The sequence below is a fragment of the Chelonia mydas genome, chromosome 1, assembly GCF_015237465.2.
Source record: "Chelonia mydas isolate rCheMyd1 chromosome 1, rCheMyd1.pri.v2, whole genome shotgun sequence".
In the NCBI taxonomy this organism is placed as follows: Eukaryota; Metazoa; Chordata; order Testudines; family Cheloniidae; genus Chelonia; species Chelonia mydas.
Window position 1 is genome coordinate 227,244,463 of NC_057849.1, and position 20,513 is coordinate 227,264,975.

Here is a 20,513-nt window from a genome sequence, read left to right on the forward strand (position 1 = left end):
GTGCAGTGCACCATGGGTAGATATCCCACTGTCCAACCTGTCATTGTACAACGCACTGTCTTTTGGGAAGTTTTGGCAATGCAAGGTGGGACAAACGAGTAGCGCAGCCATGACTGGGAGCCAGGGGTCAACTTCTAAGCATGCAACTGCCTCCATCCCATACTGTCATTTATATTCCATAACTTTTGCACCTTTTTTAAAAAAAAAATCCGATGAACGTATGCAGCCCTCCTCGTTGGCCACCATCTCTGACAGAGGCACGGAGCCTGCACGGCTTTGCACTCTTCTCATAAGCTTTTCAAGCACAGGATGCACAATCCTACTGTATTTGCTGAGGCAAGAAGAACCAAATCAGCGTGGAACACAGTAAGAACCAATTCAAGGTGGCTGGTGGTGTTCATGGAGAAGTTGCAGATGGTGGAGTGCCGCTTCTGCGCCCAAGAAACGAGCACTGACTGGAGGGATCGCATCGTGCTGCAGGCTTGGGAGGACGAGCAGTGGCTGCAGAACTTTCAGATGTGCAAGGCCACGTTCCTGGAGCTGTGTGCCGAGCTCACCCCGGCCTTCCGGTGCAGGGACGTCAAAATGAGAGACGCGCTCACAGTGGAGAAGTGAGTGGCGATAGCACTGTGGAAACTTGCAATGCCAGATTGCTCCCAGTCAGTGGGAAATCATTTTGAAGTTGAAAAATTCACTGTGGGGGGGGGGCGTTGTCATGGAGTTGTGCAGGGCTATTAATCGTCTCCCGCTGTCTAGAGATGTGATTCTCGCAATATGCAGGCCCGAGTGGATGGATTTGCAGAAGTGGGGTTCTGAACTGTGGTGGGGCAATAGATGGTACACATCTCTATTTTGGCCCCAGACGACCTTGCTACGAAGTACATCAACAGAAGGGACTACTTTTCTGTGGTTATGGAGGCATTGATGGATTACTGGGGACACTTCACTGACATCAATGTGGGCTGGTAAGAGAAGGTGGGTGACGCTCGCCTCTTTAAGACCACACGACTGTTCAGAAAGCTACGAGCAAGGGCTTTCTTTCCCAACCAGCAGATTACCATTGGTGGTGATGAAATGCCAGTAATGATCCTGGGAGACCCAGCCTTCCCGTGGCTTGTGAAGCCATATACTGGCCACCTCGACAGCGCCAAGGAAAGATTCAACTACCTGCTCAGCAGGTGGAGAATGACAGTTGAATGCGCTTTTGGTAGATCGATGGGATGCTGATGTTTATTTACTCACAAGATTAGATCTCAGTGGGGAAAAACATTCCAATGGTTGTAGTCCCCTGCTGTGTCCTGCATAATATCTGTGAAGCAAAGGCGGAAAAATTGCTGCCGGTGTGGAGGGCGGAGGTGGAGCAGGTTTCTGCTGAGTTTGAACAGGTTGACGCAAAAGCTATTAGAAAAGCTCGACGCAGATCTATGTAGACCAGGGAGGCATTGAAAGAGAACTTTAACAGTGAACCACAGTAATGCATTGTGGCATACTGTGCTCAACCTGGCCTGGCTGCTTGGGGGCCTGTTAAGAGTTGTGTGGTGCTTGGTGTATATCTGGGAATATAACACTGTCTATCCACCTATTAATTTTGCGGTGTTTGCTGTACACTTATGATTATTTTACTGTCCCTGATTGTATGAGTTGTTACACTGTAACAAGTGTTCTTTCAGAACTGCTAGGCACTCTGCAGCATATATTGTAAACTAATAAAGAAGTATTTATTTTAAAAAATATAATTTTATTCAGTAACTGACATACCCAGGGTACAGTCTGGACTGTTGAACAGCTATGTCTCCTCAGCTCTCTAACCCGGAGTGCCTCTTACACTGCTTTGCTATGAGAGCTTCCACTTCTGGTCTGCACACACGGCCTCCAGCATGTAAGTTACTCCCAGTTATAGTGTGTGAGTGCTGTAGGCAGCTGCTCTTGAATTACACTGCAGAGCAAAGTCCCAGTCCCAGACTTTCCCCTGAAATGTACATCTTGTACTGCCCAGCTCTATCCTGGACAATACAAGCTCATATAAAGTCCATTATTTTATTAATAGAAAATGAGATGCACAAATCCTGTTATTCCAGATGGAGTTTCCCAAACACTTCAATTCAGACACATTGGTTTAGATCAAACAAGTTTACTTGTATTCATTTAAAAAAAAGTCTATCCTTTTGTACCTAATAATGAGGCATAAAAGTCAGAATTGGTTACACGAAAAATAAAACTCAACTAATGCCTCACTTAACAAACTAGAATAATTTCAAAGCCAAGTCTCTCTCTGTGTTTCAGCAGCTCTACTGGTTGAACTTCTTTCAGTCAGGATCCCTCCCCCAGTGCAATGCTGCTGCCTTTGTTCTTCAGGTCTCATGGATGCTGTAGGTAGAGAGAAAGGAAGGAATGACTTGGGGCGTCTGTCCTCCCTTCTTACAGTTTTGTCCCTTGTTCGAGAAGCATCTCCAGCTGAGGTTCAAGAGATAAAACGTCCATGTGGACAAGAACACCAAGCTCTTTCTTTTTAATATATAGATTTTTTGATTTTTTTTTTTTTTTTAAATCTATGTCCCTTTTCTTGCCAGTGAATACCCCCTTAAGCATGTATTGGTCCATTTGACTTGCTTATGCCTGGCTGAGGCATCAGCTTGTCTTTTGTCTCTGAAGAATTGGTTTGGCCACTCCCCAGACTCAGACTATGTCTTAGTAACACAATACAGTGGAATCTGATAACTTACAATGTTGCCCCACACATTTTAACAGGACAGTATTGACCAGTGAGTTATGAGTTTTCAAATGATACCTCAAAGGCATACTTGTACAAGATTATCATAATAGTATGCATGGGCTAAATACATGGATACAGACCATCACAGCAATAAAGCCAGTACAAAGAAAAATCTGTGCAACTTAAAAGCAAAAAAAAAAAAAAAAAAAAAAAACACACTTAATGGAACAGACTTTAACAAGGGGAAAGAACTTTCATGTCCATTTTACCTACACATACACTGACCTGTGAGAGCCATGGTTGCTGTATGTGAAGCTGTGATGGTCCTTAATGCTCCCCGGGCGGGAGTGGGAGTGGTAGAGGTAGGGATACGACCTCTGATGCCAGGTGGAATATTGAGGGTAGGTGTAAGGAGGTGCCGTAATGGAGTTCACCATTTACTGCAAAGGGAGGCAAGCCCATGATTGTTGAACCTGTAGGTCCAGAACAGTTCGTAGCATCCATGTTTGCTGCTGCTGAAGCCCATTTGTGTCCTGGTGCATCTCCCTCTCCTTTTCCTGCTGGGACCCCCAGGCCTTTCTCCTGTCTCCTTTCTTCCTTTCTCCAGGCTATCTGGAGGTTAGGTTCATCCTCCAGGTTCTGTGCTAACAGTCTGATGCAGCACTGTCTTGCAGTATCTCATTGAACATGTCATCCTGAAGCCTCTTCTTTCTCCTCCTTATCTGGCTCAGGTGTTCCATGGGTGTGAAGGGAAAGACCCTCAAGGCCACAATGGCAGCAGCTGCAGATAAAAGATTGTCAGTGGAATGCTATGGAAAGCAAAACTTAAGATTCAGAACTCCCTTCCTTGGCTCCCACAAAGTTTTAAACAAGACATGCTCATTGACATGTCTGCTTTGGAGTGCTTGTGTATGGCACCGCTCACAGCTCCAGCCATGGTGAGTACAGCCCACCAAGGGTGAGGGAAATGAGGGAATTTCTCGGTTGCATGAAACTGTAAGTCTAGGGCAATAGCACTGAATATTGGCACCCTTTTCCACAGTGGGGGTGATTTTAGCTGATGTCCCTCTCCAGAGGGAAACAAAGGCACAAGAGAGTACAGCTGCTGCTGATGTCCCAAAGCCACCCGGGCCCATGTGCTGCTAGCCTTCGTACTGCAATGGTGCCTGCTGAAGTTATCGCTGACTGAAGTTATCGTATACAGAAAGTGTCCTGCTGTGGAGGAAGAAATAAGGCAGCCCTCCCTAGAAACCTTTGGGGGAAGTTCGCAGTGTGCATCCATGAAAATTGCGTCAAGATATCTCAGGAGGATTCAAGGGATATAAACAAACTGCTCCCCATGGTGTCCCCCCACCCTCCTGCCTATCTCTACAGGGAATGAAAAGCAGATAACTGTGCTACCTCTCTTTGTTGTATCACTTCCTCTTCTGGTACAAGAAAATTAATGTAAGTTGATAGCTGTGTCCTGTTAAGTTGGGATTGCCATCACTTTAATGGGAAATAAATTTACACACTTATCTGAGGTTCCTTCCTCTGGAGTGGGCTCGCTGATGCTTGACTAGACTGCAGTGGAGTCTCAAACAGATCCTGGTTCATGACCTAGCTGGACCACCCAGTTGCATGTCCCCCATCCTCCTCCTTGTGCTCATTGTTCACACCAGGGGCCTGTGACCTGGGCTTCCTGGAGTGGTCTGTGGGATGGTAGTGGGGTCTCCACAAAATATGGCATACAGCTCTTTGTAAAAGCAGCTGGTCTGCAGCTCAGCATCAGATTGACTGTTGGCCTTCCTGACCTTCTGATACACCTGGTGCAATTCCTTTGCTTTCATGTGGCACTGCTGCTCGTGCCTGTCATACCCCTTTCTCCTGCATTCCCCTGTGCAATCTGCTCATAGATGTCCATGTTTCTATGGCTGGTCAGTAGCTGTTTGCACAGCCTCTTCTCCCCACAGACCCAGGAGATCCAATATCTCCTGTCTGCTCCACGCTGGAGTGCATTGGGAACATGGAGCTGGCACAGTCAGCTGGGCAGTTGCACACGACAATGGAGATCTGCTAGTTGTGGTCGTCAAGCTGGACACTCGAGGAAAAGGCAAGGGTCTTTAAAGGGGAGTGCAGTCTTCTGATTTCCATGACCCTTGGGCAGTGGAGTTCACAACCGTAACTGGAACACTCAGTGCCTGGCATTGTGGGACAGCTGCTAGAGGGCTGACGTAAGTAATGAAGTGTCTATCTTGAGGTCAGTGCAGCACAAGTACATCGACCATGGCTCAATGCTGGTTGGAGAGATGGTGTTACTGTAATGGGGCAGTTACATCGGTGGGAGGCATGCACGGTTATGTTGACGCAAAGCTGCTTACGTTGACCTAACTTTGTAGTGTAGACCAGGCCAATGTAAACGAAGGAATTTTTTTAATAACCGACCCCTCCCCCCCACTCCCCCAAAATGGGAAAGAATAAGTTGTGCTATAGACTTTCCACCTCTTCTTTTTCCAAACGCAAAATGTTTATTGAATCACAGGCCAAACTTGACTAGCCAGAACCTCTAAACGTTGGACTATGTATGTCAGGTAACTTCAGAATAGATTGTAGTGCTACCACTTCAACTGAATGCTTCTGGTTATATGGTGCTTTCATTCTTAGGTGTTTGATGCTGGTGAGTTTTTTGGAATAATGCAAGTAGAGGAGGTGGAGGAGGAAGAAGGTGATAATGAAGAAATTGAAGGCGAATTGAAAAAGAAACCAAATCCTGGAAACGAACTCTGTTACAAAGTTATCGTAACAAATGAGAATGGGCTACAAGCAGCAAACCCCAATAGGTAGGTTCTAGTCTTCGGATTTATGCCAAATCTCCTTATTTGAATAACCTTCACTCCTGAAGTGACTGAGTATGTGTCACTTGTTCTGAAACTTGTTGGTTTAACTGCCTTCCCATAATTATTCTTTACTGAAAAATTTAATTCTCAGAAAGATGAACTGTCTGCATCTTGTAAAATGAGCCTCACAAATGGTGTTTGATAGTGTGATCCTAGACACCCCTGTATTCATACCTTACACACTACTTGAATGATATCTGGACATTATAAGCCTTGTGAGGTATCCTTTAATAACCCACTGGTCAGTAACATCACTGTGAAATGTATGTGAGAATGCTATATGTGGAATTATATATAGTCACGGATATTACACTTTAAAGTCTGTGACCAAAAGATGTTTAAACCAGGGATGTCAGGAGGAGTTGATAAATAACCTCGTCCCTTTTTTTGGAGAAATCCTAACATCTCACGCCAGGGTGTGGCCAAATTCGGTGTGCTATTCATCTGTATCAAAGATTGCAGAAAGAAACCATTGCATTGTAAAAATCATCAGTGGGGGGGGTGGGGGAGACAGCATGAAGTCAACACCAGACCGCATGGTGCCCACACCCAGTAGGGACAAGCAACTTCATCTTGGGATGCATTTCAAAGGTTTACTGGACTATACGCAGAGGGGAACAAATCCTTACGTTATCCTTCACCCGAGGAGACCAGGAAAGCCAGCACCTTGGACTGTGTGAGGATCCTGGCTAAGAGCTAGTCAGCTGTTGCTTGAAAAGGAAGATGGTGAAGAAACTACCTCGAACAAAGACTGTAACTTATTAATGTAGGTCTTAGCTATTGGAAAAAGCATTTTTACTTGTTTGTAACCCTTTCTGTCTTAACTCCTTATACTTGGTATCACTGAAACCTATGACTTCTTGTTTAATAAGCTTGTCTAACTTTTAATATAAACTAATTCAGTACTGTGATTGAAATAAGTGTTTGTCAACCCCCAATTAAATTAATGAGCTGAAGTGTATTGAGTCTTTAAAGGAGCAACAAACTTCATATCTTCTGGGAATGTGCAGTGATGGGGCTATGCACAGCAGAGACACATCTCTATGGAGCTCGGGGGCTGGAATTCAGTGACTGTTACTGTGAACCTAGGAAAGGTTAAGACTGGTAGAGTCTGGAGGAATTTTCTAGTGAGGAATACTGGTGTGGCAGTGAGGTAGCACTGTGTCCCAAAGCTCTGGGTGTTACAGGTTGCAAGGATCACTGTTGTCTCTCTTTAGAATGCAGGAGGGCATGATCAGAAATCAGTATATACAAACTGGGGAGCAGAGACTACTGGATAGCTAGTTGGTGGTCTCTGTTCTGTTATGAATAGCAGACAGTTGTCCTTGATTAGTTACAGTTGCCTTAACAGCAGTTTCATCATTAGAGCCCTGCAAATCCACGGATATCCATTTTATATCTGTGGATAGCTGCAAATGTGGATATCTGTGGGCCATTTTTGCAGCTCGTGGATTGAATATGGATGCAAATTTTGTATCGCGCAGGTCTCTAAATATAGGATCTCAAAGGCTATATTTCCCCCATGCTGACTTACGCTGCAGAAGCAGCAGCCTTCCTCTCCAATGGACCTGATAAGGCAATGAAGTCTAGAGAGGTTTCCTAAACTGCTTGGCTGCTTAAAACGCTTCGATAGTAACATGGGGGCTTTTGCTGCCTGTCTTGAGCTATCACCTCCCCTTTCCCTGGATAGGGAGGGGAAGAAGGAATGTAGGATCTCTAAGGTGGGGAAGCAGCCTAAACTTGCCAAGGCAGCCCCCCAGCAAAGCATATATTTAATTCTGTTGCCTATTTATTTCTTTAAGTAGCCTGTTGATTGTTTGGGGGCTTTGGAGGGGGGAAGCTTCTGCTTTAGCAAGCCTATATTGGCTTCTTTGTGTATGTAATTGCCCATTCATTTAAATTAAGTAGCCTGTAGCTTTGTCATTGAAGTTGTGTGGCTTGTTTTTGTCTTGGTGATTGGCAGTGGGCAGTGCCTCCGAAATGAGATTGGCTTGGTTTGGGCTTGCTGTGAAAAGGCAGTGCAGTTGTTGTAGACCTGGGAGCATATGCGCTTCCATCTCTTCTGGAAGTAGAGATCTAAAAAGGCAGGGAAGCAGTTGTGTGAAGTATAGCCAGTATGGCGTAATGAGAGGTTTGTATCTCAACAAAGCTCTGCAACTGCGAACATACAACCTAGAAACCCAAACTGGACAGTCTCTACGTAAAAGAATAAATGGACACAAATCAGACGTCAAGAATTATAACATTCAAAAACCATTCAATCTCTCTGGTCACTGAATTACAGACCTAAAAGTGGCAATTCTTCAACAAAAAAAACTTCAAAAACAGACTCCGAGAGACTGCTGAATTGGAATTAATTTGCAAGCTGGACACCGTTAAATTAAGCTTGAATAAAGACTGGGAGTGGATGTGTCATTACACAAAGGAAAATTATTTCCCCGTGTTTATTTTTCCCCCTACTGTTCCTCACACGTTCTTGTCAACTGCTGGAAATGGCCCACCTTGATTATCACAACAAAAGGTTTTTGTTTTTGGTTGGTTGTTTTTTTTCTCTCCTCCTGGTAATAGCTCGCCTTACCTGATCACTCTCATTACAGTGTGTATGGTAACAGCCATTACTTCATGTTCTCTGTGTATATAAAATCTCCCCACTGTATTTTCCATTGCATGCATCCAATGAAGTGAGCTGTAGCTCACAAAAGATGATGCTCAAATAAATTTGTTAGTCTCGAAGGTGCCACAAGTACTCCTTAGCCTGTTTCTGCAAAAAGACATCACAGCTACTATTCTGAAACCTGTCCTTATGCAAGGCACTGAATTTAGCCTTATGGAGTGGAAATCCATCAACTTAATGAAAAAAACTCATACAGATAGACAGACATCATCTTCCTTTCCAAATGCGAACAGGTGGACATCATACCAAAAGGACTGAAGGTAAAAAAATCCATTACAATCTACAAACCATATGGACTGTGCTGACAGCTTGTGCCACACACACTCAAAGAAACTGCGGAACCACCTGATCAACATCCTATACAGCAAATGGGAAAGATTAAGAATGAGCTCTCAAAACTGGATATTCTCATAAAAAAAAAAAAAAAAACCAACCCTCCACACAAACTTTCTCGTGGCTGGACTTTACAAAAACTAGACAAGCCATTTACAACACACACTTTGCTTCCCTACAAAAGAAAAAGGACACTAAACTACAACATGCCACAAGGGGCCACAACAGTGGTTCCCTTAACCCACCCAGCAATATTGTTAATCTATCCAGCTATACTCTTAGCCCAGCAGAAGCGTCTGTCCTATCTCGGGGCCTCTCCTTCTGCCCCCTACCCCCACAAACATGATACAGTTCTGTGGTGACCTAGAATCCTATTTTCAACATCTCCGACTCAAGGAATATTTCCAACACACCTCTGAACAACATACTAATCCACAGAGACCTTCCTACCAACACTACAAAAAGAAGGATTCTGGGTGGACTCCTCCTGAAGGTCGAAACAACAGACTGGACTTCTACACAGAGTGCTTCCGCCAACGTGCACGGGCTGATATTGTGGAAAAGCAGCATCGCTTGCCCCATAACCTCAGCCGTGCAGAACACAATGCCATCCACAGCCTCAGAAACAACTCTGACGACATAATCAAAAAGGCTGACAAAGGAGGTGCTGTTGTCATCATGAATAGGTTGGAATATGAACAAGAGGCTGCTAGGCAGCTCTCCAACACCACATTCTACAAGCCATTACCCTCTGATCCCACTGAGGGTTACCAAAAGAAACTACACCATCTGCTCAAGCAACTCCCTGAAAAAGTACAAGAACAAATCTGCACAGACACACCCCTAGAACCCAAGCAGGGCTATTCTGCCTGCTACCCAAGATCCATAAATCTGGAAATCCTGGATGCCCCATCTCAGGTATTTGGCATACTGACAGCAGGATTGTCTGGCTATGTAGACTCTCTCCTCAGGCCCTACGCTACCAGCACTCCTAGCTATCTTCGAGACACCACTGACTTCCTGAGGAGACTACAATCCATCAGTGATCTTCCTGAAAACACCATCCTAGCCATTATGGATGTAGAAGCCCTCTACACCAACATTCCACACAAAGATGGACTACAAGCCGTCAGGAACAGTATCCCCGATAATGTCACGGCAAACCTGGTGGCTGACCTTTGACATTGTCCTCTCCCATAACTATTTCACATTTTGGGGACAATATATACCTTCAAATCAGCAGCACTGCTATGGGTACCCGCATGGCCCCACACTATGCCAACATTTTTATGGCTGACTTAGAACAACGCTTCCTCAGCTCTCGTCCCCTAATGCCCCCACTCTACTTGCGCTACATTGATGACATCTTCGTCATCTGGACCCATGGAAAAGAAGCCCTTGAGGAATTCCACCCTGATTTCAACAATTTCCATCCCACCATCAACCTCAGCCTGAACCAGTCCACACAAGAGATCCACTTCCTGGACACTACTGTGCTAATAAGCAATGGTCACATAAACGCCACCCTATACCAGAAACCTACTGACCGCTGTGCCTACCTACATGCTTTCATCCAGACCATACCACACGATCCATTGTCTGCAGCCAAGCTCTACGATACAACTGCATTTGCTCCAATCCCTCAGACAGAGACAAACACCTACAAGATCTCTATCAAGCGTTCTTACAACTACAATACCCACCTGCTGAAGTGAAGAAACAGATTGACAGAGCCAGAGGAGTACCCAGAAGTTACCTGCTACAGGACAGGCCCAACAAAGAGAACAGAATGCCACTAGCCATCCCCTTCAGCCCCCAACTAAAACCTCTCCAGCGCATCATCAAGGATCTACAACCTATCCTGAAGGGCGACCCATCACTCACAGATCTTGGGAGACAGGCCAGTCCTTGCTTACAGACAGCCCCCCAACCTGAAGCAAATACTCACCAGCAACCACACAACAGAACCACCAACCCAGGAACCTATCCTTGCAACAAAGCCCGTTGCCAACTATGTCCACATATCTATTCAGGGGACGCCATCATAGGGCCTAATAACATCAGCCACACTCTCAGAGGCTCATTCACCTGCACATCTACCAATGTGATATATGCCATCATGTGCCAGCAATGCCCCTCTGCCATGTACATTGGCCAAACTGGACAGTGTCCACGTAAAAATAAATGGACACAAATCAGAAGTCAAGAATTATAACATTCAAAAACCAGTCGGAGAACACTTCGATCTCTTTGGTCACTCGATTACAGACCTAAAAGTGGCAATTCTTCAACAAAAAACCTTCAAAAAAGACTCCAACGAGAGACTGCTGAATTGGAATTAATTTGCAAACTGGATACAATTAACTTAGGCTTGAATAAAGACTGGGAGTGGATGGGTCATTGCACAAAGTAAAACTATTTCCCCATGTTTATTCGCTCCCCCCTTCCCACACTGTTCCTCACATGTTCTTGTCAACTGCTGGAAATGGCCCATCTTGATTATCACTGCAAAAGGTTTTTTCTCTCCTGCTGGTAATAGCTCACCTTACCTGATCACTCTCATTACAGTGTGTATGATAACACCCATTGTTTCATGTTCTCTGTGAATATAAAATCTACCCATTGTATTTTCTACTGCATGCATCCAATGAAGTGAGCTGTGGATCACAAAAGCTTGTGCTCAAATTTGTTAGTCTCGAAGGTGCCACAAGTACTCTTTTTTTTTTTTCTTTTTGCAGATATAGACTAACACAGCTGCTACTCTGAAACCATTTAATGCAGCATCTACTCCACCACTTCTGCCTAAGGGAAATGAAATCCACTGACGAGAGATCTCCGTAGTACAAGAGAGATTCAGGGCTAAGTTTAGTCCTCACGCTTATGCAAATTGTCCTATGTATCGGTGAAGGCATAATTTGAGCAAGAGCTGACCCTTGAGTTGACAGGATAGGCTCCTTTAATGATTCTTACGGGGTGCACAGCAGAATAAGTATCAAGAGGCACAGAAAGCTTATATGACTGCATGAGGCACCTTTGTACAGTAACTCCTGACTTAAAGTCGTCCCAGTTAACGTTGTGTCGTTGTTACGTTGCTGATTGTCAAGGTTCCTTTCCCACTCTGAACTTTCGGGTACAGATGTGGGAACCTGAATGAAAGACCACCTAGGCTTATTCTTACCAGCTTAGGTTAAAACCTTCCCCAGGGTACAAACTTTGCCTTGTCCTTGAACCGTATGCTGCTACCACCAAGCGTTTTAAACAAAGCATAGGGAAAGAGCCCACTTGGAGACTTCTTCCCACAAAATATCCCCCCAAGCCCTATGCCCCCTTTCCTAGGGAAGGCTTGATAATAATCCTCACCAATTGGTACAGGTGAACAGAGACCCAAGCCCTTAGATCTTAAGAACAATGAAAAATCAATCAGGTTCTTTTAAAAAAAAGAATTTTAATTAAAGAAAAGGTAAAAGAATCACTTCTGTAAAATCAGGATGGTAAATACCTTACAGGGTAATCAGATTCAAAACAGAGAGAATCCCTCTAGGCAAAACCTTAAGTTACAAAAACAGGAATATACATTCCAACCAGCACAGCTTATTTTACCAGCCATTAAACAAAAGGAAATCAAACGCATTTCTAGCTAGATTACTTAACAGGAGTTGTGAGGCTGCATTCCTGATCTGTTCCTAGCAAAAGCATCACACAGACACAGACCCTTTGTTCCCCCCCTCCAGATTTGCAAGTATCTTGTCCTCTTATTGGTCATTTTGGGTCAGGTGCCAGCGAGGTTATCTTAGCTTCTTAACCCTTTACAGGTGAAAGGGTTTTGCCTCTGTCCAGGAGGGATTTTATAGCACTGTATACAGAAAGGTGGTTACCCTTCCCTTTATATTTGACACTGATCAATTAGGGAACATGCTCATTTAAAGTTGTGCAATGCTCCCTTATAACGTCGTTTGGCAGCCGCCTGCTTTGTCCACTGCTTGCAGGAAGAGCAGCCCATTGCAGTTAGTTGGTGGGGGCTTGGAACCAGGGTGGACCAGCAGCCCCCCTATCAGTTCCCCTCTCCCGTAAGTTCCCTGTGCGGCAGCCGCCCAGCAGGCTACGAATTGCTGGCAGTTCAGCTGTCCCTCCCCCCACTGCCATGTGCTGCTCCTGCCCTCTGCCTTGGAGTTGCTCCCGGGAGCCTCCTGCTTGCTGTGTGTGTGTTGGGGGGGGGGGGGGGCTAATGTCAGGGTGTCTCCCTCCCTCTGCTCCTGCACCCCGCTTACCCCATCTTCCATTGAGCGGGGACACACAAGACAGGGCTCAGACGGAGGGAGCTTCCAGTCAGCAGCTACCGTTTCAGCTTGCTGATTGACGCCACTCTTAAGTACATTACCTTTTTAAGTTAATGTACTTAAAGGAGCAATGCACATCTCTCTCTCTCACTCACTCACACACACACACACACACACACACACACACACACACAGGGTGTGTCTCTGTCTGCCATGCTGTCTCCCCTCCCTCCATTCGTGCTGCCTTTTAGAGTGTGAGGCTACATTAACAACAATGGGTTAACCCTTGAGGGTTCAGCCAATTGCTAGTTCATCATTTAGCAATAAGGCATCCCCTAGGATGTACCCATCCTCTGACTTCACCACCTCAATCAAGCTTCACAATCATCATCGCTGTGTACCAGTATTAAATTGTTTGTTTAAAACTTATACTCTGTGTGTGTGTGTAATAAAATATAATCTTTTGTCTGGTGAAAAAAATTTCCCTGGAACCTAACCCTCCCTATTTACATTAATTCTTATGGGGAAATTGGATTCGCTTAACATCATTTCACTTAAAGTTGCATTTTTCAGGAGCATAATTACAACGTTAAGCGAGGAGTTACTGTACTATATATACTGCCTTACCTCCACAGTATTCTGTATCTTATGCAATTCACCTTGTATGCTGCACTCTGTACCATGCACTCTATGGCTTGTAACATGCAGTTTGCACCCTATGTACCCCATTTATTCAGATTCAGCTAATACTGGTGAAAGTTAACTTTTTCTTTTCTTTTCTTCTTTTTTTAATCATGTTGTCAGTTCGTCAGCTCAAATTGAAATTGTCACTGCATCATCCCTCTGCACTTCCTTGCCAGTTGCCATCAGAAAAGTTTCCACACTGTATTTGAAAAACCAGTGGTCAATGGAGAAAGAAATTTAAAAGAAATAAGTGCTGGTGCATAGAGTTTGAAGGGAAATGAGAGGCAAATCACGAATTTGGAATACATTCCGATGCCATTTTAATGAAAAGGGAGATACTGTGTCTCTATGTGTTGCATGTGTCACGCAAAAAAATTTGTACTTGTAGTAGCCATAAAACCAGTACTTCAAAATTATTTAAACATAACCTGATTCTGGTCTACATTTATGTTTAATGGTCTACATTATTTATGTTTAAATAATAACCTGATTCTGGTCTACATTATTCGTTATTTAAACATAAATAATGTAGACCATTAAACATAAATGTAGACCAGCATCAGGATCTAGTTTGCTGAAGATATTTACCAAGCAATGTGTCATTATCACATGAGACATGAAGACAAGTGTGACTCAGGAATTATTGAAGTGTGTAGCAACAGATGTAAGACCTTTCAAGCTAGTCCATGGCAAGGGCTTCCTTGCATATTCTCAGTGTTTGATTAACATGGGTGCCAGATATGGTCAGATGGATGCAAGTGCACATACCATAACATTAGCCCTGCATGCTGGACTTGTGGCATAAGAAAAAAGAAAACAAATCTGAAGCTGGAGCTGAAAAACATGCTTGGCACAGTGAGTGGAGGGGGTTACCCTCGATCTGTGGATGGTTACAGAAAGGTTGCATATTTGGGAGTAACTGTTCGTTACATACAATCACAACATGGTGGAGCGGGTGCTTTGTGTGACTCGGTTTGAGAGCAGGAAACCAAAAACTGCGGAGAACATTCGATCTGCTGTTTCTTGGGCACTCAGAAGATTTATTTTTTATATACACACAGCAGTACCAACCCGATGGTTTTCGTTATGGCCCGGGGAGCGAACGTGGTTGCAGCCGTTGAGTCCTATGTGCAAATTAGCTGCTCAGTGCACATTATAAATACCATACTTGAGCAACAGAAAGAGGAAGCACTAACCGAACTGATCCACACATGCTGAAATCGTGTTACTTCAGGAGATCTGCACTTCAAAGCAGACTGTAGAAGTCTCCAAAAGGAGATATAGCAACACAATGAAACAGCAAACTACTCATGTTTAAGACAATCGCGGTGCAGTGGAACAGCATCTATGAAATTCTGACAGAAAAGGGGGATACTCAGCTCATTGATAGCATTGACCACAAGACCTTAAGCACCTTAATAGAGTTCCTGCAGCCCTTCAAGAAACCATCAGATATGCTAGAGCAGTCATCACAGCCCAGTCTCCACGTGGTGCCCATTTGGTACAAAAGGCCAAAAACTCATCTCCATCTTTCCACCACTGATGTAAATAGTCTGTCAACTCAAACCCAGGCTTGCAATGTCTCATGGAAATGGAGCCCATGCACAGCGTAGTGGTTTTTCTGCACCCACAAATGAAGGGGATGAAAGTTTTCACTGAAGAGGAGAGACAGGAAGTTTATCGAGACCAAGAAGAATGTCTCATTGCAGCAGAGAAATATTCCTGCAATTAATCTTATGCTGCTTTCATCAGCTACACAGAGGCCATCACCAAAGGAAACGAAATCGTCACATACAGAGTTTTGAGGATTTGGATAGCGATTGTGGAAGTGACAATGAGCAAGTGTCAAAGTGTATCCCCCGAAGCTGACAAAGAATGGAGATGTGCAACTGCTGGATTGGTGGAGACAACACAAGCACAACTTTCCACTTCTCAGTCGAGTTGCACGGTTTTGTGTGTTCTATCCCAGCACCTAGTGCGCCCTCCCAGAGAGCCTTCTCAGTACCTGGGCACACAATTTGATGAGAATCACACTTCACTTAAGCCAGAAACTCTGGATGATTTAATGTTTTTACACAGTAACGTTTCAAAGAAAATCAGCTGTCCCTAGGAAGACCTCTAAAAATGAAGTCCCGCAATTCAGGGCAGGTAGATAATTAAGCACTGTAGGATTTGTATTGAAAAAGGTGAGCCCCGGCACAAATTAAGCATTGTCTGGGCAGCCGGAGAGCACCTTCACCGCAATCCTGCACCCACGTGGGGACACTGACTTGGAGTCAGGGAGCAACTGCCGTTGTTGTTCCTCTAAAGTTAGTATTTATAAATTCTAGCACTGGCTCAAGCAGGCAGACGCATAGTGAAGGAAGGTACTAAAAGTCCATCACATTTATAAATTTACTCAGATATCTAAATTCTGATATTCAAACCCCCCAGCTATTATAGTCTTGTGCTTCTCTTGAGTGTAAACTACCAACTTGTTGAACTGTGTGTGACTGGATTGAGACCAGAACATTCACACATTTGTGACCTAATCAGAGTTTTGAAGCTAGGTTTCCAAGGGTGAGATATTAAAGTGCCGCCTCTAACCTCTCTTTTTTTCTTTTAATTTAAAAGCTAGAGCTTTTTGTTTTTCAGGGAATATGAGACATAGAAGCCAATAATGTGCATTATATATGAGAGTTAAATGTTTGGTTTGGTTTTCCTCAAGAATCTCTTTACTTAGTAGAACTCTGAAAGGAATCAAACCAGATCAGTGTGAGAGAGAGTGTTCTAACCAAAGGCACGTAAATATTTCCCATTTTAGAACAAGTCATTCTGCTAATCCTTTGTGATGAACTTCCTGCAATCCAAAAGAGGGCACTGATGGTCAGGTGATGCCACATTGTTTCTGAGGTGTTAGAGCAAGATTTTCAAAGCAATCAATGAGATATGGACACCTAATTCACTTGAACACTAGTGGGAATTTGATGTTCATGACTCTTGAGCGGCTTATAAAAATAGACTGAGATTTTCTAGTAAGTGGGTTGTGCTCCTGCATTTCTCTCTTTTTGTAGTGTCTGAGGTTGTTTGAGCAACATGCTCTTACCCAGTAGTTCCATAATCAGTTAATCAAATACGTTTATTAAATAATATGTTCCAATTGTGGGCGTAGGCTTGGGAGAATTCAATTTTTTTAAAATAATTTTGAATGATAATATCAGTGTTTATTTTTAAGCATTTTTTTTTCTATATTTAGCGATTGAAATTTTCACAGTTATGGGACATTGTGGTGTGTTCCGGACAGTAGAGGGTCAGCCAATATTTAATAACATTAGACACTGGGACTCGAAGTTGAAGGTTTATAGCTGTTAAAACACAGATTGTCAGTATCACATGTCAACATATACAAAATAAATATCCTTAAATCAAACTAAGTTCTTCAGCAACATTTTTTTTTCTTTGCTTATCTGTACATTTCAATTATTCTAGATGAAAATTTTTTATGTTGGTTTGTGTGTATATGGTGAAATTGACATTTACCAATAAAAATCTAATCCTGTCAAACCTAAATATGTAACACGTTCCTTTTTCAAACATGAATTACTCTTCACGGGCTCATTGGAAGGTGAGCACTTCTCGCTCCATTTTATAGACTGGGGGAGAGCGGGCAGGCAGGTTGGTGTATCAGAGGCCTCAGAGGAGAGCCAGGATTGTAAACTGAGTTTCTCTTTCTGTACTTGAACTTTCAACCATACCTTTTATGGAAATCATAGTTACTGTAAGTACACTTAATGCAGCCGAGGGTATACTAGGAAGATAATCCTACTTCTAGTGATGCAAAAAACCTCATTTTGGTGAAGAAATAACTTGGCTGTTAGGCTGTGCTTTCTTGCAGAAGGCTCTTCTCAACAAATGCATCTTGTTTTGTATGTGTGTAGACAAGAAGCTTATTGTTGTAACATTACTAAAATTCTATCCTTAGCATTTTCCTTATTGACCATGCCTGGACATACCGTGTTGAACATGCACGCCAGCAGCTGTTGCACGTTCCCGGTCTGCTTCACAGAATGGCAAACCTCATGGGAATAGACTTTCATGGAGAGGTCGCGGATGAGGGAGCTATTGAGCAGGTGTTGCAAGAAATGTGGAAATACAACCAGACCTACCAGCTGTCTCAAGGGGTAAGTGACTCCTCTAATCAAGAATATTGAACTGCTCTGCTGGATCCTGAATTTAATCATACCCATACATGGATAACTAATACAGATTCTCTCTCCAATATAAAAACACTCCTTTTTGAGCCATTTAAGAATGGACTGCTGCTCAGAAGAGAGATAGCAAGTGCCTTGCAATTGTAAAAAGCAGTGACAAGCTGCCAACATTTTAACAAAGGGGTACCCATAAAGGTTTCCCTCTTAAACTATGTCAAGTTTCATGTAACAAGGAAGCGCATTCAGCAAAGAAGAGGAGTTAGAAGAATGAGAAATCTGTTGGTTGTTTTTCCTTTCTTAAACATTTCCTTTAATTTACAAGGGAATAAACTCTCTATTATAACAAAATAAGGCAACATACAGTTAAGCAAGCAAACTTGCGTTAAGTACGTTTGTTAGCAGTCAGTAATCATACATTGTTTGTAAACTACAGTGTGCGTAGGTGTTCTGATAGATACTGTGGTGAAGTATGCTGACAAACAAAGCTGTGAAAGGGAATATTAGGATAACTCACTTCTTTAAGTGTTGTGTTTTTTGTTTTGTTTTTTTTAAACTTACTCTTCTGGGATGCAGGGTGGCCTAGAGGATAGAGCAGGGGACTGGAACTCGGGAGATCTGGGTTTTATTCTTGGTTGGGCCACTGGCCTGCTGGGTGAACCTTGTGCAAGTCATTTGACCTCTCTGTGCCTCAGTTTCCCCATCTGTAAAATGGGGATCATGATAGTGACCTCCTTTTGTAAAGCACTTCAAGATCAACTGATGAAAGGCACTATATGAGAGCTAGGTATTATTATTACTATTCTACACTTTCTGCTAATCCAAAATTGTCTTAACTTTCATACTATCATCAGTTCTTTCTTCACTGGAAAATCATTAAACCTTGGTTAGTTGAAACAGAGCACAGTAATATGGCTTTAGCGTGAGCCCCTAACCCCTTCTGTCTTGCGGCATTCTTTTAATAGCATGATGTGTAAGGGGTGTCTTTCTTCCCCACTCCCTCCCAGACTGCAGAGGAGAAGGTTCCTGTCTGGTATATTATGGATGAATTTGGATCCCGAATTCAGCATTCAGATGAGCCTACCTTTGCAACAGCACCTTTGTTTTACATTCCTCAGCAAATTGCTTACACTGTTCTCTGGCCGTTAAGGGATCTTGAAACTGGTGGTAAGTGTCTGTACATCAAGTAAGTTATCTGTTTTTATCCAAAGTTTGGAACTCAGCTGAATTTACATACCAAACCAATTCTAGCTTACCACAATTCTGGTATAAACTTAAACCACCCCCACCCTCCCAACATCCTGCGAGTCTTTAAAACACTAATACCTCTGCATTTTCAATGGAAAACCATATGATAGATATAACTTCTCACTCGCATCATGACTTGCATTAAAGAGGATGTGGAGGCCCTCCTCTGCCCAGGAATAATGTTGTTGTTGTTGTTACAAAGAATTGGGGAGTTTCTCTTCGTTGTCCATCTGAACTGCTTTCGTTAGACAGCAGTGGATACAAAAATTACACAAACTACATTACAGGGACATTATTTAAGCTGCGAAGTAAAGCACACAAAGTAAGGAAATGACAGATTTAAAACTGCCCATGTAGCCTTAATTTGGTGCCTGTCATCTATCCTGTGCACTGAATGAGGCAGAGCTCCTGGGGGGAGGAAAATTAAGATGTGAACATGTAGCTAACGCTATCAGAATACATACACAGGGAGCAGCCTAAGTAACATTTTAAATTACACATTTTAACAAACTACATTTTATTTTTAATCATTGCAGTTGTCACATAATTTATGGTTTAATTATGTCATTTGTGTGAACGTGGTGTGGGAAGATTGTTGTTGGAAAATGACTAGCAACCCTACAATTACTTTTATATCCCATTTCCCCCACCCCCCCCCCCCCCCCACCCCCGGTAGAGGAAGTGACTCGTGACTATGCCTATGGGGAAACTGATCGCTTAATCCGGAAGTGTATGTTGTTGCCGTGGGCGCCTACTGAGGTATTGGATGTTAACTATTCTACCCCAGAGCCATCAGAAGATCACTACCAGGTATAATTGTAATGAATCTTTGCTTTTAGAGTCTCTTTTATTAGGACGATACCTTAAAACCTGGAATTGCTTTGGTTTTGTTTCTCTTCCTGACTGCAATATGAAGTATTAAGATTTCATAATCTAAAATATTGCCTTATATAAATTTTAAATCCTATATAAGACAAAGGAGACGTAGTGAAGCCAGAAATAAAAATATATAGCAGTTCTAAAACTAAAACATTAGTGACTTGCCACATCTTGCAGTTCCCTTTGCTATCTCCCATCCAAACAGAGGCACCGAGTAGTCTAGTTCAAAGGCTTCTGACATGCCATAAACCCAAATTATGTGGAATTCATCATGCTAATTCAGCGGTTGGAGCAATTGCTAAATAGGTTCATTCCGATTGGATTTATTGTTACAGAATATTTGGTCAATCCCGTAATATAGGAAGATTAATCTTCGTATGCAAGGAACAAAATCTTATTTCCAGCCTCATTATTCATTTTATATTACAATTCTAAACCAATTAAATACTACAGCAGGGACAACATTTCCAAGATGATGACTCTGCTTTTCAATTAGCTTTCCCACAAATACTTCGCTTTTGAGCTTGTGTGCTGTGACAAAGAACTTGGTTATATTGTAAGGGTGTGAAGTGAATGCTGTGTGGTGTCTTCTCTTTTGGCCAATAGGGCTGCAAAAAATGTGCCAAGACTTTCCAAAACAGG

The 20,513-nt window shown here is 43.1% G+C and overlaps 1 protein-coding gene across 3 annotated transcripts in view; it reads left to right on the forward strand.

Moving 5' to 3' along the window:
* The window catches only part of TTLL12 (tubulin tyrosine ligase like 12), a 61,855-nt gene that overhangs the window by 10,820 nt on the left and 30,522 nt on the right, over positions 1–20,513 (forward strand). For all 3 annotated transcript variants that reach the window (XM_037914884.2, XM_037914873.2, XM_043538102.1), the window contains exons 2-5: positions 5,357–5,532; positions 17,519–17,717; positions 18,752–18,911; positions 19,669–19,802. In XM_037914884.2, coding sequence (XP_037770812.1) covers positions 5,357–5,532; positions 17,519–17,717; positions 18,752–18,911; positions 19,669–19,802 — 669 coding nt within the window. The remainder of the gene's footprint in view (positions 1–5,356; positions 5,533–17,518; positions 17,718–18,751; positions 18,912–19,668; positions 19,803–20,513) is intronic.